At 39.7% G+C, this 14,373-nt stretch overlaps 1 protein-coding gene across 3 annotated transcripts in view; it reads right to left on the bottom strand.

Moving 5' to 3' along the window:
• Positions 1-12,710, bottom strand: part of rab6ba (RAB6B, member RAS oncogene family a) — a 54,517-nt gene extending 41,807 nt beyond the window's left edge. For all 3 annotated transcript variants that reach the window (XM_030432926.1, XM_030432927.1, XM_030432928.1), the window contains exon 1: positions 12,367-12,710. In XM_030432926.1, the coding sequence (XP_030288786.1) occupies positions 12,367-12,700 (334 nt within the window). In that variant the 5' untranslated portion in view covers positions 12,701-12,710. The remainder of the gene's footprint in view (positions 1-12,366) is intronic.
• Positions 12,711-14,373: the final 1,663 nt, after the last annotated feature.

Here is a 14,373-nt window from a genome sequence, read left to right as displayed (position 1 = left end):
TTCACGCTAAAAGTTTAATGTGACTCCAACACCTCCAGTCCAAGCATCCATTGTTTGACTATTGAGTCAATAACTATTGAGTAAAATGACGGTGGGGTGGTAGCCAAGTATTTTGAATCTGTGTAAGTCCGACCACTGTGTAACACCAGGATAACCGACTACCAAGACAAGCTTAGTGCAAGGTTTAAATAACTTTGCATTTCTTTTATAATATGAAGAAAATATTAGTAGAAGTGTTGCCAGATGTCTGTACAAAAGTATTTCATTTTTTAGCTCAGTGCAAGGTTTAAATAAGTCAGGGGGGGTTGGGGAGTAAGGAAAAAAGATTGGCACTAACTGTTAAGAAAATATAGAAAAATGTATACAAAACTGCTGTTTGCATTTTTGTATTATGTTAATAATGGAAATAAAAATATTGCACCCTCTTGCAGTACTTGAAAGCTGTACTGGCCTTCCAACAAGATGACAACAATATATTATTCTATATTGTTATATCAAAGATTGTAAATCAATCACTTTAGAGGCTTTCTCTCCTGTCAGGTTACATGAAAGGATTAATTATTTCAAAATGTGTGTCACATGGCCTACACCTGCACCCAAACTGCAATATGAACTCTTTCCAGGACACATCCATTTACCAATACCTCTGAATAATGGATGAACATGCTTTCAAACTCAACAAAGGCCGAGTCTCCCGTGCACAAATAAAGCACTCAAGACAGCCATTTCGGCTCTTATGCAGTCTAATGAGGCATTTGACATTACTAAAAGCAATAGCAACACACACACAAACACAACCGTACATACATACAAACACGGTAAGAGCACAATGACATCCACTGAAGTGTGACACCAGTTTGAAAATATGAATCTTGTGGAGTTTGTGATTGCCCTGGGAAAGGAGATAGAAGTCATATGTCTACTGTTTGAGACCAGAGGGCGTGAGACAGACCAACCTGACATTTTAATGTTTAAATTTGATTCTCACAAGGCAGCTGGAGGCTGAAGGAATGAAAAAAGCAGCAGAAGAAAGAGGACACTGCTTTAATTTCCAGTCCTCCAGACATACAGTATGTTGTGCTACTTCTAAAATCATGAGATATACTCATGTTCTTAGAGTTGAACACAGCAGTTAAACATAATAATTACATTATACACTCAGAATAAATTAGCTGGAGTGGGGTTACCAAAACAAATTTACAAAACTGACGGTAAGTATGCAGTGCCTGCGAGTTAATCTCATTTCATTAGTGAAACAGGTGGTGAAAGTGCTGTCCACACATTTTTTAATATGTTGCATCAATCTCTCATCAGGACAGAAGAGCAGAGGTGCTGAAACAGGCAGCAAATACAAAATGTGTAATTAGTTCAATAATATTGTTTTTATAATTATCATTTCATAATTGTTTATGGTTTACCATCTACAAATGTAATTGATTCACAAGATGTTTCAGGTCAGGTCGGATAACAGTAAAACCTTCCACAGCCGACATTTTGACTAGTTAAAGCTGGAAAAGCACAGGTGGAAATTATAACATTAATGATGGCTGCATTTCATTTAGGTGAACTAGTTCTAGGACTCAGGTATTGTGCATTCTCACTCACTAACATGGCTTACTGGGAGACTTAATACTAAAGGATGGCGCCCTTGTTAACATTATTGGTCACACGTGTGCTTTTCCTGCTTTGACAAGCTAAAATGTCTGCTGGGAAAACGGTCTGTTTCCCTTTAATCAATATTTCCCACCTTATCTCTCCTACCCCTCGACGAGCTGTTTACAAATTCGTCTGAAATATTGACACAGCCTCTCCTTGACATCCCAGACCAGAGCTTCACTGTTTACATTTTTTACATGGGTGCACCTATGTTTTTCCCTTAGGTGCACGTATACATTATCTAGGGGCACCAAGCCTACATTATAATTACATTTTTTTGTCCATTATGTAAATGATTGTAAATGGGAATAAATGCACAGGTAAATACTGCCTCTCACTTGTACATACACACACCAAATTAAATTAAACACAAACTAATCTAGAGAAATTATGTTCATATGCTAATATTTGTTAAAAGCAACTCTTAACACACCCAGTTGTTGTTTGTTACTGCATTTGTGTTCGCCCAGATGAATATCAGGCACACTGGTGCTAAGAATGTAGATGTTTAGTCTGGAGCTCTACAGGCTGCAGAGACTTCAGAGAGTCCTACAATCTTTATTTTCACAGACACGACCAACAGTCAGAACCTAAGCCTGTGAGCCAGGCAGCTCAATGCTACTGGAGATATCTCCTATGGAGAAATATCCAAATATGAAAATAACCATGAACAGGTAAAAGCATGTTATTATTACCTATAATTAGGGCTGCATGATAAAGGAAAAAAAACGACATTGCAAGCTTTAGATTTTCTGCAATATATATTGGGATATGAATAAAATACAGTCTGTAAGATACAGTCTGGTGGATATAATGAATCAGTCTGGAATAACTGGGGTAATTGTAAAGATGAGTGCATTTTATCAAACAACCAAAGTCGGTCCCGCTTTGTTTGATTGATCAAGAATGATTGTGAGCGGTGGTTTGCTGTGTGAGCAGTATCTCACGTCACTCACAATCAACAAATTCCGATGTACAGAAGAACCCTTACATCGGGCTAGATTAACTGACATATGTGTGACCTTTTGCAGATTTGTCAGGGACAATGAGAACTGTACGAATTCTCCCTTTGTATCAAGCAGCAATAAAGTTGTGGCATTATGTGATTCAATAATTTGCCTTCCTTGACGTTGCACTTCCTCCGAAGTTACTACTATGCACATGGACATAGCAATGTCTATGCTTAAATGATATATTGTTTAGCCCTACTTGTAATATCAACACAAGTACAATGCCACATAAAACCAGAATGTCCTAAATTCTCCTCTTGCTGTTGAAGGGGAAGTTTAATCGGCACTGGGTTAAATTTACTACATACTCATTAATTTTCATTGGTTTTCAGCCATTCTATTTAGATTATCTATTGTCAAGTTGTTGCTTCTACATCATCAGAGACCATTACCTCTTAATTAAACATTGATACAATAATTGCATCTAATAACCTTCATTCATTTTAATTAAAACTTGTATAATTCTTCAGTATGGACGAGACATCTCATATTTCTTGCTCAGAATCGTTCTATGTTCCCCTTAATAGTGACACTGGGTTACTAAATAATTCATAAATCTATTTGGCACACAAAATCATTAAGTCCATTCTGCTAATTAAATTCTGATAAATGAATAAGTTAAGTTGCAACAACATACTCAACAAGAGTATATTCCAAATGACTCACATGGAAACACATGTTTGTGTTTACTGGCAACAAATAATTTTGTTGTTGCACGTATGGAACACTAATTAAATGTTTATCAATAATGCAGTCTGCAATAGTACAGAGAGCTACTCAAAAATGTCCAATGGCCCAATATGGAGCTGGAAAAATGAATAGAAAGTGATTTTTCATAAACAATGTTGAGTTGAGAAATCAAAGAAAAGAGTGCAGACTATAGAGACCACTGATAACTCAAATAGATGTTCAAGGTAGGATAGGATGAACAATTTAAAACAAAGTAGCTTGCAGCTATATCTGGAAGTGGGAGTTAATTGTCTATAGACCTAATTAGTGAATGTCCTGACAAATTTGTGAAGTTTGGTTAGTTTTCAGCTAATGAGTAAAAAGGAAAATGCCTGAGAGCTCCGATTTAACTACACAAGTTGCTCTTGTGTTTAGTGACAAACACCGTCTAGACAGGACTGTAAACGTAACCAACTGTGGTAATTTTGTCTACTGCTTATTAAATTAAATCATATTACCCAAGTGTCCATCAGGTGCATTTCGCTTAGCCACGTGCATAACAGGTGAATATTTGGCTCAATTTGAATCAAGTTCATCAGTGATAATAATGAGGTTGGATTCAGTTATCATTTGATGTTACCATGATAATGCACTTTTTTTACCCTCTAATCCATCAATTAATCTGAGAATACTTTAGATTTATAGTAATAATTTGTAAATCAGGCCTAAAAGTAAGAATGACTCAATGTGCAGCCCGATACAAAAATCATGAATGCTTTTTTTTTTTTTTTTTTTTTTTTTAATGTTTGTACAACACACATTCTATTACAACATAACACTAATTGGCAAATTAAGTCAACATAGGATTATGTATTGGGTCACTGACCCTCTGACTGGTGTAAACTGCATGCAGCCATTGAGAACACTGACAGATCAAAACCTTTAGGCCTTCAAGTTCACATGGCTGACAGAAACAGTGCCACATGGGCATCCTAATGGTGTCTTCAAGCCTGTTCTGTTGACTGTGGCAAACTGCCAGAGCCGATAAATTATTGGCTTCCGAGTACACTGTTAAACCAGTGGGTCAGAATGACACGGCCTCAGCTTTTGCTCTCATGTGCCTGAGAGACAAGAAAGCTTATTTTCAGCCAAATCTAATTAAGAAAGCAACTTAATATATTTAGTCAAACAGGAGCTCGATTTTATTAAGACTAAGGCACAGTCCATGCTCCTCGTGTTAACAGCAGGTAACACTTTCTCTCAAACTGGCACTCAACAATTCAGACAAATAAATCTTTGTAATGCTCTAAATGGTTTGTTTACTCACACATGTGCAACCAGCCTAGGCTTTTGATTGTAAAAAAAAAAAAAAAAAAAATCCTTTTTAATTTTCCTGACAAAAACAATTCCATTGTAAATATCATGGTCAAAATTACAGGCTGGGGCCTTTAAAATCAAGATATGTAGCCTAGAAGAAAAGCGGCAACACAAACAAATGTCCATTGGCACTGGAATCTAGTTTGAATCTGACCGAACAGTCATGATGGTCCCAGCTAGCAACGAAAATGCTGACTCAAGGCTGATCTCATGCTGTGAAATTGTAGCTTGTTTACCTTTAGATCCTTGCTCCACAGCAGAAACAAAACAAGCATTGTAACCATTGTGTTTGGGATCAAGGCTTGCCTTTGCTCCTAGACTGTGCAGCTCCACGGGTGTGTGTGTGTGTGTGTGTGTGTGTGTGTGTGTGTGTGTGTGTGTGTGTGTGTGTGTGTGTGTGTGTGTGTGGGACAAAATGCTCAACTAAACACACCATCAGCTTCTAAAGAATCATTCAGGTTCCAGGAAGGAAAATAGACAAAAAAAGATTCAAACAGTGCCTGGAGATGCCTTCTTGTCCATCAATGAATGCTAACAGGATAAGCATTATAAAGGGCAGAGGAAAGACAGAAATACTTAGAATCTGATTAAAAAGAACAAAATTGTAATGCTTTAAAAATAGCTGTCACTGACATCATGAGTGGTCCAACACTGCTGCAGCCCGACGGCATGGAGCCACCTGTTTCTCTGCTAGTCGTGTGGTGGTGATTCATTTCTTTGTCCACTGAGTTTGATAAAACACTCCCTACTATGTTAAACTGGAGTGATGAATGTTCAGCTTCCCTCTACTCCATAAATCCCCACAGAAGCTTCTGCTCAGTGCTCACACTGGCATCTCAATGAGACAATATATATTCTTACGGTCACATCTACTGTGTCGAACAGCGCTGATTAAAAACATTACTATCATTTTCGGTAAACAAAGGCCTGCTGAACACTGCCCCACCATGGGGCTGCACTCAGGCTAAAGCAGCCCCATGATGAGAGCTCATCTGGGGAGCTGGGGAAAGGGTAAACACTGATGGAGACCTGCTGAACTCAGTGAAGTGTCACATCCCATGCTGGGTAAATGACAGCCTTCCTCCACAGCAGGGATTTTATTCACTGAGCCGTTCTGTTTGAGCAACCAGGATTATGTTTAAATGGTATTCTTTGTCTCCCTCCTTCCAAAGACCTCATATTAAGCAAGAGCCCATTCCATTTCTAACACACACAATTTGGAGACAGTGGTCCTCAAATAATGTCTCAAGCTGAATGATGTGAGGTCCTTTAAAAGTTCCTGAATCTATTTCCTTCAACATTCATTCTAGCAAAGCAGGGTATGAAGGTGCATTTGTAATAAGACCAGCGCCCACTCCCTGTTTCATTCTAGCTCTTTATAAAAACTGTGTCATCAGATATTGCTTCCAAAATCTTTTCACTTGCACACAGGCGGGCGGAACTGAATCAGACAGTTTCTCAACATCACTGCATGGGCAGCAGACAGATTTGCAATCCTGTTTTATTCTGGGCAGAGTGTATAAGTGCGGCTGCGCTTTCCCATGGGCCTTTGGGAACACGCCCACTCAGCTGTGCAGCATATGTATAGAGCTACCGTCACTCTGCTTGGTATTCCTTGGCTGCAGACCAGCTCTTGCAGGACTGAAAACACCTCTCAATAAGTCACAAAATGTCACAGTTATCAAAAAAACAAACAAACAAAAGAAATCTACAGTCATCAAAATTATCTTTACGCTCCTGACTACTTCTAAGCATCTTCAACGATGTGCAATATCACTGTGAAATATGTCACAGTAGAACATGCACCATAACAGATTAAGGTTCTCTTCTTGTCCCGAGTTAAGTGTTCCCCATGTAGTTAAAGCATTAACTGAAAATTAACTGACAAAAGAAAGTTAAGAAATAACAGTTATGACACTACACAGCTAACTGAACTAACTTTAAAATTCTTGTTGTTGTACAATTTTGATGTGTTTCACAGGCTAAGTAAAAACTATAACCCTGTTTGTAACACTAAAGGAAGAGTCCAGGAATAACCAGATTAATTAGAATTCATCATCTGTTGACCATGAATAAAACAGAATTCCAATCCATCCTACAGTTGTTGAGATATTTCAGTGTGGACCAAAGTGGTGGGCCAACACAGAGTTATCCATACAGCTACGCCTCTAGCATGGTATAAAAACATGAAAGGAGATTAGTGAATAAAAAGTGTGCCAGGCTAATAACAGAACAGACATGTTTTCTCTCCTGAAAGCCATGAACAGAAGGACTAGCGGTGCTATTTGATCGATAACACCCATTAATGGGCAGCTGAGCCGATCAATAGCAGATCAAAGCTGTCAAGGAGCTGTTTCCCTCAATCCATCAGAGAAAGAAGAACACTTGCCGGGAAGACGCAATGGGATGTGAAATGAAAGGGACGACCAGTTATCTTAGGCACAGCTAGATTCTAAAATGTTACAGCAGCAGAAGTGACTCTCAGGGAATGTAGACTGGCCGCCCAGAGGCTTCAATCTTCAAGTCAATATCGACAGCCTGTCTTCAAGTCCTCATTCAAGGAAAAATCCTACAAGCTGGAGGTCTGGTAACTCTATTTAATTCACAGCTCTCCAGTAGTGCCGCACTACAGGATTCAGTTTGAGAGGAATGTAATGATGTCGGGACAGCCAGACCTCTTAAAAGAGCTGTGGATGAGCTGATGAGGTTCAGCAGGGAAGAGAGCCGGCAAGTCAAGTCCTGTATGCTACCCCGCTCTGTTCTAACCCACAGATGAACTCACCTGCTCCACCCCCCACACACCTGAGGCCCTATACACATCATAACATGCTCTTGCAAAAGATGGAACGACTTTGCTTTGACAAATTTTTAGGATACTTTGGTTTTGTTGTTTTCTAGAATTTTGAACCCTGATGCAATTCAGTTGAAATGTGGTGTTTCTTGGTTGTGGCATAACATTATCCTGGTTCACTATTTAATAACCTGTCTTATAATGAAAGGATTATTTTGTAATGTTTGCAAGTTGATGCAAAGAGTTTCAAATAGCTGGAACAGAAAAGAAAAAACAAACAACAGCAAATCAACCTACAAATCTCAGCAGTGTTCTCAACATATTTCATCAGTTATCTCCCTCTGACTCACACCAGCACAATATTCTCACCAGTGAATGTTTGTTTCAGTTTCTGTGAGGAAATGGGTGCACATGCAGGCTTTGCATACACAGGCTCCACACAGGAAGCAGTTTTTAGAAGCCAGTGTCAAGTCAAACTTGAAACCTCTTTTTGCTACAGTATTTATACACATCCCTCTGCTTATCATTGTACAATTTCAGTATAAAAAGCTGCATGTTTTTGATGTGTGCATGTGTGTGCAAACATGTTGTATCTGTATCTGCATCTGTGGTTTCACAGCCTCGGTGAGGAAATGTGTCAGCTGCTCCCTGCCCGGGCAAGCCAGAACTCTGAGTTTCATTTGCCCAGAAAGCTGTGCCCTGCAGACACAGTGATTGATGCATTAGACAGCCAACTAAAGCCTACTTTGAAGCATATTGGTCCGGTGATTCAGCAGTATTTGGAAGCCAGCTCTCGTTTTGTGCGATGGCAATCTCTGTGCAGTGAAAGATGGCATTTTGATTCAGTGAACGGAATCTCATGGCAGCCATGCGGATGGATCGACCAAATGTATTCCCATCTGTTTGTCTGAGGTGAAATGAAGCATGCAGCAGGGGATTACCTCCAAACAATTAGCTTTTCCAAAGTACCGTGCAGCATTGCTCCTTTAGAAACGTGCCCATGGCATAAAACATCTATGACCCGATAAATGCAAAGCAGTAATCTGAGGTGTTCTAACAATGACCGGGTGGATTGCTCTGAGGCTGGAACTTACAAAATGCTGTTTCTGCCAGGAGCGTGGGCACACAGACTTGGAGACAGCTGATTGGCCTGCTTAAAGCCTTCAGTTGTGTTAAGGAAATCTTTAGCTGGCCTCTTTGTACAGGCGGTGTAGAAAACACCCGAAGAAGTATGCAGGAGGAGAGACTTCCTGACAGCTCATTTAGCATTCTGCCTGCTTCCACCCACTTAATCTAGAGCCCCCATCTCTGTGACGTTAGCTGATTCTTTTATGAAAAACAGAACATCATGCCATCTTTCCCTTTATAGACACATTTTTCACACACTTCTACCATAATGGACCTTCACTGTGCACAGGAACTATCAACCCAGAAAGAACAAATGGTCCTCTCACCGCAGCCTCTGTACTCACACCCTTGTTCCTGACACACTTCAGTCCAGTCATGTACATTAATAAATAATAGTGGCAGAGCTGACGGGATTCACGCCCGCCTGGGCACCAGCTGCAATTATAACAGACATGTCAGAGAGACACAGCTCCACCGGAGACGGCCCAATCAAACACAAGGCTGGCGCTGCCAATGTCTGGACGAGCACCGGTTGAAAAATAAAGTCCCCTAGCTCGCCTGGCACTGATAACCGGCACAGACTTCACTCCTCCAGACTGGCTTGGATGCCTCATCACAGACCTACACGGTCTCCAGCGGCATAAGATTTCAATGACCCTGGTCATTTTATCACAGTTGCCAATCACAGCATGATACTCTCTAAAGTCCACACAAACCTCCAAGATGATACCGGGCCAAAGGTTTACCTTGCTGATAAAACTTTACAGCTGTTACTGTAATTACTGAGCAGTGGTGATGTCAGCAGTAATTATAGGAAATGCTGATTCTGGAATAATGTGTTACATATCATTAGAGCAATACACAAATACATGCTGTATGCTACAGTATGTATGTATGTGTGGCACTAAACATGTCCATTGACGACATTCTAATGAGCAATGACGATATATATATAAAGTGTATCAGGATAAAGCTTTAAAAAATCATGTTTTTATTTCATGCCATATCGCCTTTTTCTAACTTAAGTTTTGACTATGAGATGTCAAAAAAAATTTGAAAAATGATCATAACAATTTAAAAGCCAAAGTGACGTCTTCAAAGACTCAACTACACTAATGATACACAATAAATACTGGCTTGATAAATGACCTGCCTGATATTGGGAAATTTATAAAAAATAAATATCGGTAAATTGGTTACATTTATAGCCAATAAATGGACTTGATAATATGGAGCCAAACTGCTTTCAGCTGCTTTATCTGTATCAGCCTTGAGAAGCAGGTAATTATTGGTTATTGGTATAATCCATATATTACATCCCTTCATTGACTCCAAAATGACCAAGAGTAGCAGCAATAATTTACATTTAAAAAGCTGAAATCATGTTGACATTAAACTTAAACAGTTGATCAGTTATCAAAATAGCTTGGCAACTAATTTTTATTTCGATTGACATGATGATTAATTTACTAATCCTTCAAGCCCTAATGTAAGTCATAACCAATGTATGCTAATACATAACACACATGTCTGTCTTACTCTGAATACAGACCGCAGAGTCCGACAGCCAACCAAAAAACAGACCTTTGTCAAACCAAAGGACCTAAAGAACCAACTTATCAACACTGCCAGTTGCTCAATAATCATATAAATGATATTAAAGAGAGATGACCCTTGGTATTAGAGGTATCAATCAATGAGAATGACAAAAAACTCAAATAAAGCTTTACATAGTGCACACAAAGTTCAAACAGATCAAATGGTTGTCCTCTGTGCCAATCAATTCTAAAAGCTGATAAATCCTTAAGAATATTTTACCTTTTACCAAAATAAGGAAGCTCGGCCATTATTCACAATGTCAACACATTCAGCCAGGTTCATTGTCTCATGAATAGAGCAGCACCCTCCCTGATATTATGTTTGTGCAGCCCAAATCCCCTTTGGCTTGTTGCTTGGCACGTCATGTTATAAAACTGCCCAAGAGTAATGCCAACCAATATGCCAGTGTTTGTGTAGTACACATATATACTGTATCTAACTGACTTTAATTAAGACATGTGCTGTGAAAAGATAGAGAGCATGTTGTCAGGTTTAATAGAGTTCTCTTTTATTACAAACAAACCTCTCAATGCACCGAAATTCATTTTGCCTTGGGCTGCATCTAATGACTGATTACCAACTGATTGTTTCCTTCAAATCTATTTCAGTTAATCTATTAAAATGTTAGAAAGTGTGTCTTCAGATGTCTTGTTTTGCCTGACCAGCAGTCCAAATCCTAATGAAATTCAATTTGCAGTGATGAAAAACACAGCAATTCCTCTCATTAGAGCAGCTGGAACCAGATAATTATTGGCTTTTTTTTTTTTTTTTTTTTACTTGATTAATGATTAATCCGTTATGTAAACATTTTGACTTCTTTTTGATCAACTGATTGATTAATGGACTAATTGTTTTAACACCAGCGTTGAGCACTGCAGGGTATCATCAGACATTCTCAGGATTCCTTTAAGTTCAGTTAAGGCATCTCGATGATAATCCCCTGTGGGGTATAGTGCCGACGCTTGGTTGCACAGATATTGGACTACATAAACTCAGTATTATTTAGATAATGAGTGTGCCACACTGTTGTAAATTGAACAATATACTGTGTAATGTGTGACCCCCCACTATACTGAATGATCAATAGGGCTCAGTGAAGGAACTGAACCATGACTAATGTGGTTCATTTGGCTGCTCAAGACCTCCGAATTTGACCATAAACAGACCTGCCCTGTTCAGAAGACAAAGTAAACCTAAAAGATTCAAACCATGTCTCAGCCGGCTCAGTGTGTGATCTTGTGGATAACCATTTTTGTTGCCACACTGAAGCATCGGGGGAAAAAAGGAGAGGCTGAGCTGAGGGTGTGGGTGAGTGAAGCTCAGGATGGAGGCACAGATACAAAAAAAAAAGGATCAAATCAAAGATGTGTCTCTACAGGAAACAAATCATTAATAGGACAAGTCATCATGCAAAAAAAAAGGAAGAAAAAAACCCCACAGAAACTTGGTCAGCAGCCTCAGCAGGCAGACTGGAACAACTCCAGGGCAGAGACTGCAGCCACACAAGTTATCTCATCGCCACTGATCAGCCTGGGTGTGTCTCAACACACACACAGGAATATTTACCAACTTGGATCATCCACAGCATCAGACTCTCTCTACGTGCACACAGTCAGTCTCATTTCACCGAGCATTACTCATTTGCAACTGATGCTGTTTAATTCCTAATAGCTAGTCCGGGGATGTTTCCAACTAATAGGCAGCTTATCCGCCCTTTAAGGTGGGCATTAAGGCATTATTAGAGCCTCTGTAATTTTACTGATAAACTTAAAGAGACTGCAGGCTGCAATTCAAACACTCCAGTCCATTGTGTGAAGCCTCACAGGCTGGTAATTTGATTAAAATGCCCTCCTCTCCCCTCCCTGCCCTCACTCCCACAGACTGAACACACACATCTCCACACTGAGGACATGTTTTCTTCTTCTTCTTCTTCTTCTTCTTCTTCTTCTTCTTCTTCTTCAGTTTAGAACCTTAAAACGAGACGTTACGCCGCCAGACTAGCTAGCTAAATATCCGTCTCTTCAACAGGATGAACTTGCTGACTGGCGAGCAGGTGCAACGGGTTCACTACGACAACACGACAGGAAGAAAGAAAAAAAAAAAAGAACTTCTCGGGAGAATTTAAACACGTCTTACCACTTTGCTCCCCCAGAAAGACGAGTTTGAATTTTCTTAAAGGGTTCCCAAAGTCACTGCCAACGGACATTTTGAGGAGGAGGTGGTGGAGGGGGGGGACTCTGGACACCGGAGGACAGTCTGAGTGTACTTGTGTGGCTCCCACTCGAGTTCGAGGTCGGTCGGTGGAGATGCTGGATGGAAAAGGCAGTGATGTTGCTTCCCGTTCAGCCCGGCTCTCTCTCTCTCTCTCTCTCTTCGTGATGGGGACACTGTGCTGCTGCTGCTGCTGCTGCACCGGTCCGTGACGCTCGGGCTGGGTTTTTTTCCTTTTTTTCCTTCTCTTGATGCGCATGCGCGGCCTCTCCTCGTTCTCCGCTGAACTGACAGCCGTGATATAAAATGACGTCATGTGAGACAGGGAGGGAGAGGCAGACATGTTTCCCAATTTCTGTCAGATAACTTAACTCTTCAGCTGTTTCAAATGGAAAGATTCTTGTACTTCTTATAAATTGTTCTCTCCTAAATACAGTTTTCTAAAAAAAAAAAAGTTTAATCATCTGTCTGGAGGATCTTTCTCTCTTGTTCCAACATAAATTATATATATAAAAAAACACTTACTTGCTAAACATAAAGGTGTGTGTGGCAAAACAAATTAATATTTTAAACAGTGTTATATTATTAATCCTCTGACATAAAGTGAGTCAACTTAGTAAGAGATTTTAAGAAAATGCAGGCAGCGATATTTTGACTTCGACTTTCCACTATGAACCCAATTTAAACACAGGATTCTACAATTCCCATAATGCACCTTGATAGGATCTCTCAATTACCCTCCTTGCCTCAATGTACCTCTTTCAAACGCCGGGCTGCATGGCCCTGCGTTACCTTTGTATCACAGGCTTTCTGTTAATGATTTATAATTTCCAAGCCCAATGCTGTGATAACCCTGATGACATCATCAACTGACATCATCGGGGTCATGGTATCAGACTTTGAAAAGTTTTATTGCGGCCACAAAAACAGATTATCCTGGATACTACTTCCCATCATTAGTAAATTGATCTTTATGTGTAAAATCATTGGCATAAAACCATAATAACATTTGCCAAAATATAGATTTACATTATATCCTATGATATTCATTTATTACATTATACTGGCATATATCCAACATATATTTAAACTTCTAAAAAGTCTAAATATTAAGTCTTAAGAGATGTTGATGTTTATACAGTATGAATGCTATGTGCAGGAAAGTAAAATGGAGATTTAGTCATGTATATTTCACACCTGGACACATGGTGGTTTGTTTACTTTTAACAGGGGTGATGGCCCAGTGGTGACCCCTTATGGTTTGCCCAGACTACCGGTGACAAAGCAACAGGCCACAAGTCATGGAAGTCGATGATATGAAGTTAAGAACTGACATCAGAAAAGTGTTGCTATGTCACAGGTATAACACAACTTGGTGACAGTGTAGCTGGCCACGCTACACAGTCCTACCTGCCCATAACATAACATTAACCCTTTTTTGTGACACAGGTGTGTATTTCAGTCACTCGGACGCTCCTAAACGATCATAGAAACATATTACAAGCGGCAGTGTGTCTATGATTCTCTCTTCTTCTACACATTGCTACGTATGTGGTACTTGATTATGGAGCACATAGGCTACAAAACTGCATAGAATTCAATATATACAGAATTGAGTTATAGATCCAAGATGAAACCAAGAGACAGATGGACTGAGGAAATAGAAGCACAATTACAAATGTGTTTCATCACTACCGACAGCGCCATGGATTTATCAATACACAGCATATTTAGGGTACTGATATGATTTAGAGCCATGGTCGGGGCCATAGATTCTAATTTGTAGAAAGCTCAAACAGATGAAGGATCAATGACTCAGGCAAAGTAGACGAACAGCTTCAACTAAACAACCCGTCTGCCCCCGCACTCTCTCTGGTGCTAGGGGAGAGAATCCCCCCTCTCTCAGGTTGACAAGGGGGATGTATTTTGGTC

This window comes from Sparus aurata, chromosome 11 (assembly GCF_900880675.1).
Source record: "Sparus aurata chromosome 11, fSpaAur1.1, whole genome shotgun sequence".
Taxonomy (NCBI): Eukaryota; Metazoa; Chordata; class Actinopteri; order Spariformes; family Sparidae; genus Sparus; species Sparus aurata.
The sequence above is the reverse complement of the archived record's forward strand: the minus strand, read 5'-3'. Positions and strand labels throughout refer to the sequence as shown.